The sequence below is a fragment of the Hydra vulgaris genome, chromosome 08 (genome assembly GCF_038396675.1).
Source record: "Hydra vulgaris chromosome 08, alternate assembly HydraT2T_AEP".
NCBI lineage: Eukaryota > Metazoa > Cnidaria > Hydrozoa > Anthoathecata > Hydridae > Hydra > Hydra vulgaris.
The window spans coordinates 41,818,579-41,839,273 of NC_088927.1; the positions used below are offsets into that span (position 1 = coordinate 41,818,579).

At 28.1% G+C, this 20,695-nt stretch overlaps 1 protein-coding gene across 2 annotated transcripts in view; it reads left to right on the forward strand.

The window, feature by feature from the left end:
- The window catches only part of LOC105849667 (L-xylulose reductase), a 43,616-nt gene extending 23,528 nt beyond the window's left edge, over nucleotides 1-20,088 (forward strand). For both annotated transcript variants that reach the window (XM_065803755.1, XM_065803756.1), the window contains 5 exons: nucleotides 2,338-2,380; nucleotides 2,564-2,663; nucleotides 2,877-2,941; nucleotides 19,517-19,634; nucleotides 19,828-20,088. In XM_065803755.1, the coding sequence (XP_065659827.1) occupies nucleotides 2,338-2,380; nucleotides 2,564-2,663; nucleotides 2,877-2,941; nucleotides 19,517-19,634; nucleotides 19,828-19,943 (442 nt within the window). In that variant the 3' untranslated portion in view covers nucleotides 19,944-20,088. The remainder of the gene's footprint in view (nucleotides 1-2,337; nucleotides 2,381-2,563; nucleotides 2,664-2,876; nucleotides 2,942-19,516; nucleotides 19,635-19,827) is intronic.
- The last annotated feature ends 607 nt before the right edge of the window (nucleotides 20,089-20,695 follow it).

Here is a 20,695-nt window from a genome sequence, read left to right on the forward strand (position 1 = left end):
ATTTTAACTGGTAAGTTAGAAATGTAATGTTAAAGGAAAGAAATTACTTAATTTCAATGGGTTTTTTTTAGCGGTTTGTGTAGCTTCAGTAATTCAAACATTTAAAAGCTTTTGTTTATGCAGCTTGTATTGGGTATGAAGCTGTTTAGCAGTATTTGTATCAGATTCGGCTATCTTAATATGAGCATAATATTTTTCACAAATGTCACTTTTAAGTAATCCGAATTTGATATTAAGTTTATAATTATAAGTTTTGAGGTATAAACTGTACTTGCAAGATTTTTAAAATCTGGATTATCATTTTTAAATAGTCTACACATTTCAGCAACATTCAACAAGGCCTCAAGATATTTGGTTAAGATTTTGATTTATTGTCTGCTGAAGTGTCTCTCACAAGCTGGAAACTTTTAATGTGTTTACGATTTTGAATACTATCATAAGTTTTTTGTGATTGTCATATTTATTTTCCTTTCATCAATACTTGTAGAAACACTGAGAATCTTTTATTTTTTCAAACTTTGATTACATGCAATATACTAATGCTGCTTGACATACAGGAATGATTTTAATTTACATGTTTTCTTTTATGCAAATTAATTTTGATCCTTAGGCTCAAAATTAATTTGCATCTTGTTTTCTAACCCTTCAATGAATGTAGATTAAACAGATACGCTGCCACGTAACTTAACATTTTGAAACTTCTTTTTCCACGTAATTTTGTAATTACGCTGCCACATAAATTTTGAGCCTAAGGATCTTTTAAACCTGAAAAAGAAGTAAAAATCCTTTTTAAATCCTTAAGGGCTTCACTGGCTAACTGTTTTTTATTACTATAGGGTTGTGTATTTTTTCTAAGGAAAAAAAGCAATAGTATATTAATAGTAAATAGTATAATATAGGTCTCTAATAAAGAAAGAAAATAATCACAATAATGATTCAATAATAAGCAGTGAATATCAAGTCACAGCTAATTAAATGTGGCCTATAAAACTTTTGAAATCAAATACACAGTGAATGTCATACATTAAAAATTAAAGCAAAAGTATGAATAAAATTAAGTTTAAGCATTTATTAATTGGCTTTTAATGACCTATAAAATTTGTCAATATATACATTTAATGCCTCATTTGCAGCATAGGAAATTATTCAGTCAGTATTTAAATGTAACTATTTTTATTGCTATTTTTATTAATACAACTGAACAAAATATTCTTCTTTATAACTTTAGCTGCTTTGATAACATTTTTTTTCCTTTTTTTTTTTTTTTTTTGATATCATTTTTTTCCTTTTTTTTTTTTTAGCTTTTGTGAATTTGAGTTATTTACATTCTCTTTTCTGTCATTTTCAGACAAAACTAAAATTGACTTAAGAACTTTAATTGCCAAAATGCTAGACATGATTACTTTTAGCACTAAAAATGTGACGACTTTTAAAAACCAGTTCTAAAAAAAGTGGCTTAAAACTATGTAACTAGTTACATAAAAGTTCTATGTAACTAGTTACAAAAAGTTCTTAACCACTCTAATGTAACTGTAAATACTATTGCATAATAGTTAACTATTATGCAATAGTATTTACAGTTACATTAGAGTGGTTAAGAACTTTTTGAACTAGACCCTAGATCGTAATCATTATTTTCATTGTTGAAAAAGTTATGAAAAGAAACAATTGTGGTTTCTATTAAATAAATAAAAAAATAGAAAAAAAATTTTCATGTCACTTGCGCTGACCATTTAAATTTAATTTTAATATTTTAAATGCATAAAAGAGCAGGACTTTTAGTTCTTCTACTTGATTGGAATTTTAAAAAAAGTAATAAAATATTTTTATATCTTTCGAAGTTAATTTTTCACACATTGCATTGTCTTCAAATTAAGTTTTACAAGAAGTATTTAATTCATCTCTTTTAGTTAATGTTCATTTTTTAATTAAATGATAGTTTTAAACTAGTTACAGCATATAGTTGTTTGTTAATCTATTTAATTTTTTCAAAGAAAAATTAAACTAGCAAGAATGAACAGAAAATTAGTACTATATACTGTGTTTGAAACAAAAGTTTTCTGTTTTTCTCTTTTTATATAACATTCTAAAAGAAAAAAGTTATAAATAATTTTTAAACAGTACCAAAGCACACTCCAATAATGTCAAAGTACATCTGGGTTTGTCCCTAATAGTGTAGTTATTGTAATTTAAAAGTTTATGAAGGTTTGTATATGTAATTGCTTATACACAAGTTTTTAGTGTTTACACAGAGTTAATAATATTGTTTCAAGTTGTTTATAGTTTTGTTTAGCATTTAAAATTTATAAAAATAAATTATTTTCCTATATTTTTCAGTATTATGAACATCAATTTGAAGTCTATGGTATTTATTTCACAGGTGAATGCGTTGTATGTTATGTATTTAAGTATATGTGTTATATGTATATGCCTAATTTTAGATATGTCTGATTTTAGATATTCTTCCATCACAATCATTTTTGCATAAAATAATTGTTACAATATATAACAAATTTTATTATTTATTTATAATATTTACTATAAATTGTAATACATTTTTTAGTTTATAGCAAAGAAAATGATTAGTTATGGTAAAGGTGGAAAGATTGTAAATGTTTCAAGTCAAAGTTCCCTTACAGCTCTTCCACTGCATACTGTTTATTGTATGTTATGTTTCATTTACTGTAATTTATTTTCTATTTTATACTGTTTTTTATAACTGTAAATAAATAATAACTATTTTAAACTGTAAGTTTTATTTTATTTCTTAATGTTTTATGTTTTGACTCCATTTTTTTTTCTAACATTTATACATATATAACACATTTATACATATATAACATTTACAGATATATAACACATTTATTTATTCATAGGCGTTTCAAAAGCTGGTGTTGACCATCTGACAAGGTGTATGGCTCTTGAACTAGGTCCTCATCATGTAAGAAGCTGCCATTTTGTAGTAACTTTGAGTAATAAGTACTCTCTTATTTTTATGGTTGTTCAAATTTGTTGGCCAAAACTGTTGCATGAGATTGCAGGCTTGTTGCAAATTGATTGCATGAGTATTAAATAATTATTTATGTATTTTTTCTTATAAGAATTTGACATAAAGTTGGAAATAAGATTACATAACAGTAAAACAACCTAAAGTTGTAAACATTAAGATTAAAGTTGTAAACATTAAACATTAAGACAACCTAAAGTTGTAAATATTAAGACAACCTAAAGTTGGAAACATTAAGGTAAAGTTGTAAACATTAAACATTAAGACAACCTAAAGTTGGAAACATTAAGACAACATAAAGTTGGAAATAGGTTATTAGAAAACAAATAAAGTATTATTATAGGTTTAATTATAAAAGATAACTTAAATGACATTAATTACTTTATTAATATTGACAATAACAACAGTATTTTAATAATTCAATATCAGAGTTAAATTCATAAAAAATTTAACAGTATTAAATTTTTTAGTTAAAATATAATTCTGAAAACTTCAACAATGATTTCATTTATTTTTAAGATTTAAATTTTAGTTTTGTTAGTGAAAATTTTTTATACTGAAATTAGTGAAAAATTTTTATAGACAACTTGCAAAAGCTTACATTCATGTTTTTAAAAAAAAACATGCAAACGCATATTGGTCAACAGAGAAAACAAATAATCAAGTACTTTGCAACAAAACACTTTGAAATCTATGTATTTAATTTTTCACTGATTGTTTTCATAACTAAAATTGAATTATGCCAGTTATTGTGCAGTTGGTTGCTCAAATAGATGAGATGAATCAAATAGATGAAATTTTATAAAATATTTTCTGTAAAATTACCTTATGAAAGAAGAAGGCATAATAACTGGGTTAAAGCTATCGATTGAAAGATTTGAAGCAGCTGGAAAAATGAAAAAATTCGTAAAGAATGAGTATTTAGTACTTATTTTGTATTGCAGATGCTATTATGCAATCTGAGCATTTTAGGATCAATTTTAGCTGGGTCATTCCGTGACCAGTGGAGCAAAATTTTATGAGGTTCCTTATGGACCATCTCAAATTTTATTGAAGCTTTTTGATTTTGTACATGTATATGAGAAAAGCATGTTATAAAAATTTTAGACCAATATCTAATATGGTTCTTGAGAAAACACTATTTAATAAGTGGGCTATTTTGCATGAAATTTCACTCAACAAGAAAAAAGGTTTTTTTCATCATTTTTAACAGCTAGTAACTTTTGAACAAGTTGGTTTTATACTTCAATTATTTTAAGATAGCAAGTATGCTATGGATACTTTTAAATTCTGGCATCTTAACTTTTTCCATAATGGCAGGCTAAAGTTGATATTTTTGATTTAAGATTGAGATTTTTTGTGATTTTAAAGAGCCTAATTATAAAAACTAGTTCAAAATTAATACAAATCAAATTGCCTGTTGATCTACACGTGGCGGATACATATTTTTAAAAAAATCAATTGATTAGAAGCTGCATTCAAAAGTTATAGGTCATCAAAATGAGTTGGATCAAGATTTTCTAAAAACTGATCTGCAATGCAAAGCATCTGTTTCCTAAGATGCCACTTTTTTTTTTCATAAAATTTCTTATATGCATCAATCAAAGAGTCTTAATAAAAACCAAAAAAAATTAACAGGCACTTATTTATAATCCAAAAGATAGTCTCTAAAAGTCAGGTAAATTTTTCTATAAAAAAATCTGAAGTTAACACAGTAAATAAATGCATTGAAATAAATAATGTTATTTGTTATAAAATAATAATTACAAAATATCAATGCTTATAGCCTTATAATTCCAATAGATAAAAACTTATAACCCCTTTCATCTCTGCATGACTACGTGAATTTGTTACATAAAGAAAACTTTTTCATAGATTTAATATGGAGATCTTAATGCTCTTCTGAAATACTAAGTATATTTTCTAAATACCATTGAGTATCATAAATGCAGGCCACATATGTTCCTGGTGTGTAACTTGAAATTTTATTAATAAAAATTCTGCAAGTAGAAAAATCCACATTAGTACATTATTAAATGAAACTCTTCTTATTTTTATTGAGGTAAGTGACAGTGGTATAAAACTGTGGTGGTTTTGTGTCCCAGGTATTGTAGAAGAAGAATGGTATCTCTCTTCCAAATTGAAGTTTGTAGTATGTGTTTCTATTGAAACTATGTCAACAAAAATAAATAATATTCCTTTGACGTGTTGAACACACCAGCTGTACATGTTCCTCGATGTGTCAATAGGATTGTTAAGTGATTGTAGACTCGCTTGTGCAACAAGACATTTTACCATTCCACCAATTCCTTCGCAAGGACTTTTACCATGCAATGTTGCAAAAAAAGTGCCACTCTGCAGTAATGTCAAAATTGTGTTTATGGAAGCATAAGTTGATAATATTTATGTAATTTTTATATTGTGATGCAGCTCCATCACTAAAATAGATGTGTTCAAATGTTTGTAATTGTTTATGTTTATCAATAACATTATTGATAAAGCAATGAACAGTATATGTTCCATGTTTCAGATGATCTGATATAACACAATAACTTTGACATCAAGTTTTTCATCTTATATAAAATTAACAACAAATGGATGCAAAGTTGCCTGGCTGTTATTCCAGTGAAAACCTTGCACTGCATCCTGTATTAGAAAGCTATAGTTTTCTGCAAAGTTAAGAATAACTAAAGCTTGTTTTTCTTATTTATATTAAATTAATTTTTATTATATTATCTTATTATATTATAAATCTTATTATATTAAATTAATTTTCAAATGTTGGAAGTGGGTGGCTTGACTTTTTGAAATAAAATGATGCTCTTGTAAATTATCTAACTGTTCATAAACCATTTTAATAAATTCATCTAAAGGTAAAGTTGCTAATGTTAAAGTACATTGAAAATTTGATTTTTGCCAACTTTACTAATTTCATTTTCATTAAACAAAGTTTCAATGTAATCTAACAAAACCACTTTTCCAGGACATTTATCACAGCTATGCAGCATACAATCTCTATTTTCAATGCTACAAACCATTAATTTCAAAAAGCTTTTGTAATTAGCAATTCCAGGAATTTTCTATTCAAAGAGCTTTATATTTTGATGGTACTGGCAAACACAAACTGCATGCAGACCATAAGCACCACCCACAGGAATGCACTACTTGGGCCTTAGCTCACAAAATTTTGAAAATCCAACTTAAAGATAATTATGTTTCTTCATAAATTCAATATGAAGTTCTTTCACATTGACTAGAAGAATTCGTTTTTGGATGTGTTGCTTTATATCATCTACTTTAACTGAAACAAACTCTTTTTTTCCTGAACAAACCCTTGAATATTCATCCTATTGATAGAACTGAACAACCTCTGTAAATAAATCTTCGCTGAGTTTTCTACCTAATTTTGGAGAAAGTTTTGATAGTATTCCACTTTTTTTCTTAATTTTCTGGCTTGTACTACAGATCTTTTTGAAGTCAAAAAATACTTCTGAGTTTTCTCTATTGACCAATTGTCTTGAGTGAGTGTAAGAAGTGTGATTTTTTTTGGTTTTGACAAATTTGACAAAAAAATGTTTTGTCAAATTTTGACTTAATTTGAACCACAATATTGTCTAAATTTTTGTTTGTTTTTTTCAAATATTTTTTTGAAGGTGATTCAATATCACCAAGTGCAGCTATTTCTAAACCTAGCACATTGGCAACAGCCTTTGTGTAAGAGCTCTTATGTTATCAATTTTACGTTTTCCATATGCAACTCTCTCTTTTTTTGAAACAAGTTTGTTTCTTTTTCTTGGAGTTCATTTTCCTTTGTATGATGATGTTTGCAATGCAGGGTTTTTCTGCAACTAGTGCAAATTTTTTGACCAGGTAGTAAACCAAAATCTTCGGCATACGAAAGACTGATAATTCTAAGAGAATCTGCAAAGTAAAGATAATAATTATTAAATATTGTTTCATATTTATTTGTTACCAACGGTATTTGTATTAAATTAAGCTATTAGTTCAAGTTTTGAAACTTTTTACTTTTTTTGCATGCTTGTTAAAAGGATTGCAACAATACCTTCAATGTTCATTTTCACACCTCAACAACTAAACTTTCTTGTGATAGTTACAAATAAAATCGATGGGATTTACTTTGTTTTTCAAAGAAGCTCTTGGTTTAGCCTTGGTAACATTGACTTTTTTTACTTTTTACTTTTTTTGCTATATTTATTTATTTTTATTACGTATTTCGAGAAAAAAGTAATTAAAAAAAAATTATTAGGAGAAACTCTTTGTAAAATGTTTTTTGGAACGAATAATTTTTATGTATTTTTTCAGAATTCGTCGAAAAAATGTATTCAATAACGTTTGTAGACATCTAAACTGGCTTATTTTGTGAAAAAGTCCTTAAGGCATTTTGAAAAACGGCAGCAGTATGGATGATACAACAAATATGTTGAAATAAGATAATTTGACGAAAAATTTAAAACTCTAAACAAAAGCCACTAAACCAAAAAAATAAAAAGTGATTGCAGTTCAGTGCACTTAAAAATTTTAATATAGTGTATTTAAACTTTGTTTCACTTAACCATCCCTATATATATATATATATATATATATATATATATATATATATATATATATATATATATATATATATATATATATATATATATATATATATATATATATAAACAAATATGTTATTTGTTCATATGTATTGTTTATAAAGCGTAAAAAATCCACTTATAAAAGTTTACTTATATTACATAAAGGATCGTATGTAATATAAGTAAACTTTTCTAATAATTACAAATCTTTTTTGCTCAAGCTGTTTTGTTTTGATTTTTTGTAGGTATGTTATTATATTTAAAAAAATTGACAAGATTGAAAAAACACAAAACATATTGTCTCATCCAAATGGAAATTTTGAAACTTCAATTTTAGATTTACCCATCTCTCGATAATTTCTGATTGCTAAAATTACATCAGCTGCTTCATAGACCTTTAAAAATGATAGTCAAGGCTTTTTTGTAAATTGTTGAAGCCACAATTTTTTTGAGTATGTGACGTCACTTTTTTGCAAAAAAACTAGAAATATGATTTTATTTAAATTTTTTAAAAAAACCTCCTTCTATTAAAAATATATGGAATATATTTTTATAGAATATATTCTAATAAAGACAAAAACTATTTATTTATTACTATTGTAATAAATACAATCTCTTATCCATGAAAATGATATATCTGTACCAGTTTTATATATTTCTATGCATTTGTATGCAACATAATTAAAATTAATCAAAAAATGTAAGATAAATGCTAAAGGAAACTTGACGCATAAAGGTTAATTTGCCACAAACCAATGTCAATGCGCAAAATCTTTTTGGCTTAACTTTTAAATTAGCATTCAATATTATTCTTTAGTTTTTAATCATAATCATAAAAATAAACTTTTTTTTTTATGACTATGTTTTAGTGGTCTAAGATCTTCTTAGTTCCATTTGTATAGTGTTATGTACAAACGTCTTTAAGTGTAAACGTCTTTAGCATATGTTGAGTTTGCAGGCATTATATGGAATAATCATGTATAATATATCTATAAAATGAGAAAACTTTAAAGTTTTGTTTTAAATTTTAGAAATCTTTTTTGTTATATTATTATTTTTTTGCTATAAATGTATAAGCAAGATTAAAAATTTCAAAATTTATTATGCTCAGAGGAGGTCTTAAACCCTCAAACCCAAAAAAATAAAATGTTTATTTATTTGTTTATTTTTCATAGAATTATTTGGTATGAAAGTTAATAAGTTAATAAGTTAATACACTTACTCAAATCAAGTCACATAAAAAAAAGTGAAATTTTTTTGCAAGAAGTGATAAAAAAAATATTTTTTTAAAGGAAACTACAATAATGGTAAAAATTTAGTGTAAATCTTTTGTCTGTCCAGACGTAACCAAAAAAGATAAAAATTATTTGACAACATTTCTTAAAAGAAGTATCAGTTGCTACTAAATGTAGCATTATAGTTGTCTTTTATTTTTATTATTTTGATAAAAATTGTATTTATGTCTGAAGTTCAAAATTGGAGCTTCTTGAACCCAAATGTCATTGCGCAGCTTATGTTTGAAAATGATTAAATTTGCTTTCCATTAACATTAAACCCTAAAGTGTAATAATATATTTAAAAGGAGTTGATATATCTGTTATTTTAACCACGTTTTTAATATTTGTTAGGTTATAAAATGCATACCTGAATTATGTTGATGGTTGGTTAAAGCTATTGTAAAGCACCTTATTGAGTATACTTTGTGCTATCATAACTGGTTCTACCAGATTGGTTCGCAGGTATAAAAGAAAGTTGGGATCTAGAGATGACAAAGACTATACCAATCAAAACTTAGAGCAAGTCTGTATTGATATTGAATGTGGAGCTATGAGTCAACAATTTGCTGAAGAACAGTTTAGAATCAGCAGTTCCAGCATTAAGAGAGTTCTTCAAAGACGACACTTTACTATCACAAAGAAGCATGCAGGGCATCCAGTTGTCTTCACACCTGAAGAAGAACAGTCATTTTGTGATCACTTGAATAAAGTTTCAACTTTTGGCTACCCACTGACCTCATTTGATTTTTGAATTATTGTGAAATCTTATCTAGATTGATTGGGGAGTGATATTCAATGTTTCAATGAAAATCTCCCAGGTGTCGAATGGGTAAAAGCCTTTATTACGTGGAAAAAGTGCGCATGTTAATTTTTTTGCTCTTAAAGTTTTTTTTTCAGAACAAAGTTATTTTACTAAAAAATATTGAAGTAAATAAGGAATAGGTATAGAAATAGTGTGGAATAGATGTGTATAGAAATGGTAGGTTTGAAAAGACCCATAATTTATGGATCTGGAAAACTAGGATATATAAAGAAAAAGATAAAAAAAGTGCGGTTTGGAATAGACTTACAAAGGCCTGTATTTTTATGGCTCCAATCTTAGCTAGTTTGGTTTTATTAGTACATTTTGACATACTATTTATTATAAAGTTAAATGAAACAATAACTTAACTTTTAAAAAGTAATAATTTTATGGTAAATTTACGTGATTTTTAGAGATCTTTTGGGATTATAAATAAGTGCCTGTTAATTTTTTTGGTTTATATTAATTAACACTCTTTGATTGATGCGTATAAGAAATTTTATGAAAGAAAAAAAAATGCCATCTTAGGTAACAGATGCTTTGCATTGCAGATCAGTTTTTAGAAAATCTTGATCCAACTTATTTTGATGACTTATAACTTTTGAATGCAGCTCTTAATCAACTGATTTTTTTTTTAAATATTTATCCGCTGTGTGTAGATCAATAGGCAATTTGATTTGTATTAATTTTTGGACTAATTTTTAAGATCAGGCTCTTTAAAATCACAATCAAAATTTCAATCTTAATTCAAAAATATCAACTTTAGCCCGTCATTATGTAAAAAGTTAAGATACCAGAATTTAAAAGTACCCATAGCATACTTGCTATCTTAATATAATTGAAGTATAAAACCAACTCGTTCAAAAGTTATTAGCTGTTAAAAATTATGAAAAAACCTTTTTTCCTGTTGAGTTCTTGTTGTCAAGAACCATATTAGATATTGATCTAAAATTTTCATAACATGCTTTTCTCATATATATGTACAAAATCAAAAAGCTTCAATAAAATCTGAGATGGTCCATAAGGAACCTCATGAAAATTTGCTCCATTTGGCATGGAATTACCCAGCTGTATTTAGCTATAAAGTTTTTTGGGGTGGTATAATATATACTACTTACAGTTTACAGTTGTCATATGAGAAAGTGCATAAAGGTTTCGTAGAGTTTGGCTGTAATTTTTACATCAAATGTAGTGACATAGTGACATTGTCTTATGATGGAGGTTAGTTAAAAAAGTAATAACAGTGAAAAAGTTCTTCTCTTCTAGACAAGGTTAAAAAATGCTTTGTTATTGTAGTTGGACCTTCTCTATCTGCCAAGCTTGAGGAACTCTCCCATTGTTTAAAGGTTGCATCTTTCTTTTTTCTACAAATACTATCATGGTTGCTGCTCGTAAAGGAGCTATTATCTCTAGTTCCATCAACCAAAACCCATTTTTGTTTGACTTCTTATTCAGCAAAGCTTCTGTATCTATCCCTTTGTAATCTAAAAACTATTATTTATCCCACATCAATTTTGTTTTTTCTCCCACATCAATGCTTTGAAACTCGCACACCTTTATGTTTTTCTGACTCATACAGCCTACAACTTTTTAAGTCTTCTGTCAACCATTTCCTTGCTTTTTAACACTATTCTTTATTTTCTAAATTAATAGCAATTGCTTGTAGCCTTGTTGCAAGTAAATTAGTTTTAAAAAAAAAAATTATATTTATATATTATATAGAATTTTAAGTGGTTCAGCCCTCAGAATTAGGATAAATAAGGTCTGTAATAAACTGCCAGTCTTAAGCTGTTAAAGATCGTCATCAGGTTGGCAAAAAATTTTGACACAAAGGTCTTATCATAAAACATAAAAACAAGGTCAGCCTTTTTTTTGCCGACCTCAAACACTTATAGCTTGTCAGTTAGGTTGCATTGCCGAATGCCGACCCTAATTTGGAGGGTTGGTGGTTTATGATAAATGCTATTTTATTAATCTTTTTAATACGATTCAATTACATCAACTTTAAATTTAAATTTTTTTTAGGGAACATTCTGATGTCATATGTGACATTGGAATCAATATTTTATCATCTTAGAGCTGTTCTAATCCAAGGTTAATTAAAAAAAAAGAGAGAAAGTTGCTATGAAGATTTATGTAAAAAACAACAATCCTTTATAATACTACTGACTACATAGCCAATCGTATGGCAGGTTAATAACTGTACTGAGAAAATAATTGATGACACCAATACACCTTGAATATTTCTAAATATTGTCAACATGATTCTTACAAAACATATTTGAAAATTCTAAACTTTCAGTTAATGCAGTATAGTGAATTAATTGAAAAATTTATTTATTAATTTGAAAAGACATTTAAACTGTTAAAAAAATGCATTTATATACAGGTAGATTCCCCTTAAAAACACATACCCCCTTAAACACTACACATATAAACTTTCAGCTCTGGGTTCCACTAATGTCAATGAAATTATTAAGCAATGATTGAATCAGTATAGCTCTTTTACAATTTTAAAATCCCCAAAAAGTGAATGCAACTCGAATTTTAAGTTTTTAAATGGTTCAGTTTATGCATTATGATCCCCCACTGTTTAATAATTTAATTTTATGTTTGCAATCATCTTATTTGTTGATAACGTTAGTCTTGTTCTAATTCGCCAATGTAATATTAACTAATTAACAAACTCTTAAAGATGTTTATTTTGCATTTTTTTTGCAGTGCAATGGATGTAGTTTTTAAGGGGTCACTAGCTTTAAAATAGGAAACCTAGCTTTTAATACAATAACAATATATATTTTGAATAATAGGAAATAAGAAAAAAATAAGAAAAGTATAGATTTAATACAATAACAGCATATTTTTTGAATAACATAAAATGATAAAATATATATATACACTCTTAGTTGGCGCTTACGGGGGTTGAGCTTTTACCGGGTTTTAAATTTACAGGTAAATTGGTAAAAATAAAGGAATTTAGCAGTAAATGGTAATAAAATGGTAAATTTAAAAAAATAGAAATTCTTATAAAATAACATGCTTTTTTGACTTCTTAACATAATTTAGACATAGCTATAAATAAAACAAAAAACTGCAATTTTTAGGATTTATTTTTCAACAAAAAATGGGCTTTAAGGGAGCACAAAGTGTCAAGTAGGTCATCACTCATTCTGGATTAAATTTTTGTGACAAATAGTCCAGCAGCAGAAAATACTTTTTCCGATTCAATGCTTGTGGAAGGGATAGTTTCCAGAGCATTGAATAACAGCTTAAGATTTGCAGTTCTTTGAATGGTGGCTTCAAAGACCAACATTTCTTTTGAAATGGCCTTAAACTCATCATTTGAGTTATGTCTCTGCTTTTTGGCTAAATGTTCGATGGCCTCTTCCAACTCTTTCTGGAGAGAAATTTGTTCTTCAGTTTCTTTTTGTCCTTGGCCTCTCTCTACTTGATCCAGGATTTCAATGTCTTTTGTGGGGAATAGCCTTGAAAGCAACAACTTAGCAGTTTTCTGAAGAACAGTCTTAGAAGGCATGTTGAAAATTTCATGCTCTTCAATTTTGTGAAGGAAGTCTGGGTTGGACAAATATTTGTACAGATTGACCAAGTTGCTTTGTCTCCTCTCTTTAAATCGCTTTAAGACAGCATCTTTCATTCTGATGGAAAGGCTGCATTTTTTCTGATTCAATTTATTGATCAGAAACTTGAAGATTTCCTCTGCTGTCAACAGGGTGGCATTTTTCCTGCAAAGAGCTTTAGCTGCCAATTTGACTGGTTCAAGGGCATCAACAATGTCGGTCAAGATGTCCAACTCTTGCTCAGTGCAGATGAGACTTGGAGAAATGTCTGCAAGAACAACTCCAATTTGTTCATTGATTTTTAGCCAAGAGGCTGCTCCAACTTGTTCGACAGTCCAAAATGAGAGCAACTTTTCGGCCGTGGTGTTTTTTAACTTCTTCTTGGTGCACATCATTTTTGACTGGAGATTTCCTGAACAACTTGACAATCTTCTGAACTTTGATGATGACAGGCTGGAAATGAACTTTAACCTTTGGAAGAGAAATGCTTTCATTGATTGCGCCATCAATGAATCTGGAATTTTCTTCGTTGTCCGAATCTAAATCTTCCTCCTCGACATTGTCGCTCTCCACTTTTTCCTTGTCCAAATTGTTGCTCTGATTTTTTTCATATAAAACTTCCTAAATGGCCAGATGAACCCCGTGAGTGTAGCAAGTTTGATGTTCTGTAGGAACAATTTCCCCAACTTGACCATCATTGAAGCCCCGTCAGTGACAGAACAAACAATGCAATCAGCCAAGTTCAGTCCAAATTCTTCCACTCTCTGAGACAATTTCTACTGCTTTTTCTGCAGGGAAAGATCCGGAAACACGTGTCCAAGGTTCCAGTGTTTGTTCTTCTGGTGAATGTTGATGTTGAGAAATCTTTGGTTTTTCAGGGATGTGTATTCATCCAGAGTGATGGGAAAACGTTCTCCGGTCAACAACAATGAGTTTAGTTGATTTTTCAACTCAGCTTTAACACTGGCAGAATAGTTTTTCACCAGCTGAATGGCTTGTTTGTTATTTTTTGGGAAATTGTAGCCTTTTTCTGTCATCACCGACCGAATAAATGTGCTTTTGGTTAAAGCATTAAAACTAAATCCATCCGTGGCTGTCAGCTTTGAAAGAACTACACCAATTGACTCCTTCTGAAAAAATGTTGAGATTTTGGGGGCTGTTTTGGCTGCAGGTTTTCTTGTTTCTTTCTTGTCCTGGGGCTTTTTTATTCCATATTTTTGACCAAGATGGTACCACATTCCTGTTGTAGATCCTGTGAACTGACTTTTCTGAAAGTGTTTGCAAGATATGTTCCCACATATCTTGCAAACACTTTCAGACCGATCTTTTTCATAATGTTTCCAGACTCCAGACATTTTTTTATGAAAACTGTAATTATTTTATGTGTGTAAGTTGACTGACTAAAGTACTACTTGACTAAATAAAAAATAGTATTGAATAAAAATGATCGATTGAAATTGAATAAAAAAAATAAACACTAACACTTCCTTTTAATTCATAAGATGCATCAAGTGGCATCATACGCCATTTGTAATGGAAAAATTAATTAAAAAGTTCAAAATTTATTTGTTTTGATATGAATATTTAATTAAAATGGCAGAAAAAGCTTAAAACGCTTTTTTCTTAATTTTTACCATATACCATCAAAATTTACCAGTAAATTGGTAAAAAAATGGTAAAATCTCAAACAGGAACATTATTTGTCCCCGTTTTGTTTTTCTTTTTTTCTTTTTCTAAACTATTTTTATGATAAATATAATTATTTTTTAATTTTTATTTTTATTTATGCATATTTATATTTTGTTTTTTATATTTATTTTTGTTATTTTTATTTATTTATTATATATTATATTTCATTTTTATTTTCATCACAAAAATGATTAATTACAGTAATAAAACCAATTTTAAACCTTGCCATAACCCTAACCCTAAGCCTGACGTTGATGCTGACCCAAATCAAACCCTCAGTCGATGTAGCAGCACTCTACTGTGAGTCAGGCTATTTAATAGTCAATATATGTACTTTTATTCTCTATAAAAGTTGCTTATGGGGATATTTTTTTAAGAAAAAAAAGATGCTTATGGGGAAATTAACGGGTACACTAAAATGTCTCCAATAATGCTTATGTCCCCGTAAGTGTTCATTTTTTTGTAAAATCTGTTCCCGTAAGTATACTATAGGTATATATATATGTACTTTTTAACACAATAACAATGTATATATTTGAATAGCATAAAATATAAGTTCTGAAAAAGAGACATACAATAAACATCCATTTTAGCACATACAGATTTAAGAATAGAATGACATTGCAAACACTCCTTTAAAGATTTTGCAACACATTCCTCTGCACAAGTGTATTGCAATTTACAATGATAAAACAGTTTTTTTTCTTGGAGCTTATGTTTCTTTTTCTCCTCTGAATCACAATTTTTTTTTTTTTTCTGATTTTCTTCTTTGAGAGAGCTCCTTTTAAAAGCACATCTTGAGCCTCCATAGATCCATGCACATTAGTGACTCTTGTTGTTTTTGTTTGATTAACCTCCTTGGGTTTAACCCGGCTTACTGAAAGTAAACCAGGCAAATTTTTGCTAAATTGAGGCTTTTCTCATTTGATTCCTCAGTGAATGATTGGGACACTTCATCTATTGATTTCCAATATATGGCTGAACCATACTGTCCTTGTTTGGGCAACTTTGGATTGTGATCTTGGAGTTGTTGTTAAGGGTCCGTCTTTTGAGGTCACACTTCTTGTTTTCTTAGGAGTAGAAGATTGTAGAGAAACATCAGTTTCATCAATAAGGAGAGCTGCTTGTTCAAATATATCTTGTTGCATATCAACATAAAGATCATTCTTACTTATACCAACTCTCTTAGCAGCTGCTACGATATTGGCAGCGGATGCCCAATTGTCCCTCAGTGTTCTTAGGATATTCATAAATTTTTCTTGATTTATTATCTGGAAAAAGAGTTTATCTCCTGTGTTATTATAATATTGATGGAGCTGTTGATTTGGTTATTGGTCTAGTAGCTGTGTGACTCCAGTAGTATCAGCCAGAGGCAGAACTAAATTAATTTCTTTAAAGTCAAACTGCGACGAACGACCATCTGATAGAAGCACAATTGGTTGCTCTGTACCTTGTTCAGTGAGATGTTTATCAAGTTTCTTATACGCAGCTAATAATGAACAGTTATCTTGCAAACCAATCTCTGTAGTGAAGATAATCAAATTTTTGATGTTACTGACAGCTTTTTGTGGTGCCATCTGGCTCATTATGTCTTTGCCAACAAATATTACCCGACACAATGAAACCTCTCCTAAAATATAAATATTATATTTCACTATTTAAAAATACAAGACTATAAAAGCCACAACTTTAGTTGTGAAAAGTTGTCTCGCCACCTGATAATGAAACAAATGGGTTTGTAGTTATGCTCTCTAGGTTTTCGCGAATCATTTTTATACATACAAGCAATCAGTTTGTCAGCTAAGACATCTGGGATAAAGAAAGATGTAAAATCAATAATAAAATCAAGTTACATAAATTATCAACGTACAAAACATAAACTTTTTCAAGAATAAAAACCAAGTTGTAGAACACTTGAGAATGAAATTGAAAATAGATCTTTTTAGATCAGGCTAAACTAAAAAAATAATATGTGATAAAAAATGTGTACTTGTAGCCATCCTCTGGTATTATTTAGGGCTCTGTTCATTTTAACTCAACCTTACCTCTTACTGACCATATCATCATGTTCAGTGTGCCATTTTTTCCAAAATGGTTTCCCAAGTCTAAATAATTTAGATAATAAGGTTCAGTATTTTACATCTATTTAATATCTGCTGTACCCTTGTACCTGTTAACATGTTGATAAATTAGTTTAAAGAAAAAACTTACTTACCTTCCATTTTGTAGGGCTATTTTTGCACTTGGTGATAGTTTTATAACCTTTCTTCCACCTTTACCATTTTTGTTCAAATGATCTTTGATTTTCAGCTAATCCAAAATAATTTCCAAAACTTCTTTCTTAGAGAGTCTCTGGTGGGCTCTTTTTTTGTTTCTGATAAAACAAACTATTTCCTTCTCATCATCTGGATGTAACACTCTTAAATGTTCCTTTTTTATATTCTTAACTTTGATATCTAACCTTCTATTTATTGTACCATGGTCTTTAATTAAAGGAAACTTTCCTGTTTTTAATGCTGCCTGTCCTCGTTTTTTATTCTTTGCGCACCAATTTACTTCCTCTGATATTTGATTTACTTTATCTCTTATGTCCTTTCTGTAAACTGTTGCTTCAGCTCGAGTATCTGGCTTTGTCTTTGTTCTACTTCTCTTTCTACCAGCAGAGATATTAAAATTAAATTGCGGTTTTCTCATACTATTATTTTATTTAAACTCTAAAAATAAAGAATATACATACTTGATTAGAGATTATGAGCACAAAATGAACAGAAAAGTATCAGTTATAACCATCTTACCATTTCTTAGTTAAAGAAGATCAGTTTAAACATTCTCTCCATTCCTGAGTATTCTTACTCTTCTCATACTTGATTAGAGAATATACATACTTGATTAGAGATTATGAGCACAAAATGAACAAAAATGTAACAGTTACAACCATCTTACCATTTCTTAGTTAAACATAAACATTCTCTCCATTCCTGGCTATTCTAAGTGAGTTCGTGGAGGTATATTTTACCTAATGTAATGTAGTATTTAAGGGGGAAATCGTGTAGTTTTTAAGGGACTTTACTAGCTAAAAATTTTTTTTTGTTGAACTTAGTTAGCAAGCTTCCTTATATATTATACTACACTAATTTCTAATATAATAACAAAAAAAATTTAGAACTTTCAGACATTTTTCATTCATGTAAATACAATAATGTTCCTTGTAGTTTTTAAGGGGATTATTTGAAAAAATCAGTAAATTCATTTAATTCTCAACAAGTATGGCAAAACGACTTCCAGGGAAGAAAAACCCTCAAATATTTTTATATAAGAAAAAAAAAAGTTCATATAGTTGACCTGTAACAAATGTACTCCATTTTGAAAATTTGCGTAGTTTTTAATCCATTTTGAAAATTTGCGTAGTTTTTTTGGGAATTCTTCCTGTATATAATATTTTTACAAAACTATAAAATAATGAAAATATATTTTTAATAAAATTTATGAACCAAAACTTAAATTGAGTTGCAACCATTTATTGCATCTTCCTAAAAGGTTGCGACCATTTATTGGATACTCTTTAATAAAAAAATTTTAGAAATGCTTATAATTATAAAACATTGAATTAAAGATGATTAGAAAAAAATTGAAGAACCAAAAAACATTTTATTGAAGAAATATTTCACAAATATTTATATCATGTAATATCTTTTTTTTTTCATATATCTATTTGAAACAGTATGACTTACCAGTGAACTACGAAACTGATTACGAAGTAGTGTGCAATTTTATAAAGTATTAATTAGTTTTATAAAGTTAGTTGCATAAGACAGGAGAATGAGCAAATATGATTTTTCTGAACTGTTGGAATCACATTTCAAAAAACTAGAAAAACTTGACTGAATTGTTCCACAAACACAAATTGTCAGTTCACGCATTGTTTGTGCATTGTTTATGCCTAATTATGCAGAATTTTGAAGTTTGATACTGAAGTTTGAATCAGATTATTAAAAAAAGTGTTAAAATGTTTTTAAGATAACTTCTATCCGTTGAAAATTTTTTTAAGACTTTTAAAATAATTCCAATATTATACTTTTAAATATTATTTATAGTGTTTATATCAAACATATTTTTTGTGTGAGTTGAGTAATGTTAATTCTGAAGTTTTTTGTAAATATTCTTTTTCGAGTATTTTTTTGTCATAAAAAAAAGTACAAATATAAATTTTTTTATAAATAATATTTATAAAAATGAAGGAATACACACAGTTCGTCGCGTTGGTTTGACAAGGTTTTAACTGATTTTTTTTTTTGATATTAGGAGAATAGCAAATGAATCGTTTTTTCTTTTTTAATTATTGTCTAAATAAAAATATTTATATAATAGTTTTTTGTTTATTTATGTATTTTTATACATCAACCAAAAAAAGAGTACATAAATAAAAAAACAATAATATAAATAATTTTGATTAAACATTAAAAAAAAGTTAAAAGATTTCTTTTAAATTCTCCTAATATAAAAAATGTCAGTTAGGACCTTGTCAAACCAACGCGACGAATTGTCTCTGACTTAAATTTTGTTTATAGATTAATGTCAATGCTATCAATCCAACAGTTGTCATGACAGATATGGGGAAAAAAGCGTGGAGTGAACCTTCTGTTGGAGATCCGATGAAAAATCAAATACCTCTTGGGAAATTTGCAGGTTTGCTTTCTCTAGCAGTTCATATTACACTGTTTATATAAAGTTATTTTTATATTAGTGTTGAAGAAATACTCACAAAAAAGTTACTTAAGTTTAATTTTTACAAGAATAATGTTTATTCAGCTCATAGAACTCATATAAATAATGATAGTTATTGTCGTAATCTTTTTCTTTTTTTTTATTGTTTTTTTAGAGGTGGAAGATGTCGTCAACACTGTTCTTTTTTTACTTAGTGACGAAAGTAGCATGATAAGTGGTGTTGTCCTTCCTATTGATGGCGGGTTTCTTGCTTCAAGAAAGCTAAATTAAAAATCGTTTATTGACATGTATAAAGAATTACTAGAGACATTAAGTAATATCTAATTGAATTTTAATCTTAATTTTAAATAGTAATATCTAATTGGATAATAAGTAATATCTAATAATACTAATAATAATAATGTTTAATTACTAACGCTTGTCATGCTTAGGGATGAATGTAATAACTTTGATTAAATGACCGCACCCTGCAGGTTTTTACACAGAAACAATGAAAATTTTGAAAATAATGTGAGAAAAAGAAATTTAGTTGCTTATTAATTAAACACCATTTTTTTATAAAACGTTTTACCTCTACATGTTTGGTCAAATAAGAAACGAGTTTGGTTAAATGAGAAAAATTATTTGTCAAGCTAAACATTGCGCTATTCGTATTGTATGTAGTCTTAGTTTTCTAAATAAACGCTATCATAGAAAATTAGTTTCTTATATACTTATAACTATAATCTTATAATTTCTATAAACTTATAAGGCTTAAGTTAAGTTAGGCTTATCTTTTAAGTTAAGACTTGGTTAGACTTAAGTTAAGGCATGTTTGATTATTTTCTTGTCTTAATCTAATGGTAACGGTGACCAAGTTATCGATAACTAATTTTCTTTGTTTTAACAGTATTATGAAATATTTAACGTGGACCTGAAACTCGTATAGTCAAAGGCGGAATGGGAGTATATCAACCCAGGTGGAGATAAAATATACCGGCCCAAAAGTATAATAATAATATCTTTATTATTATGGTGTAAAT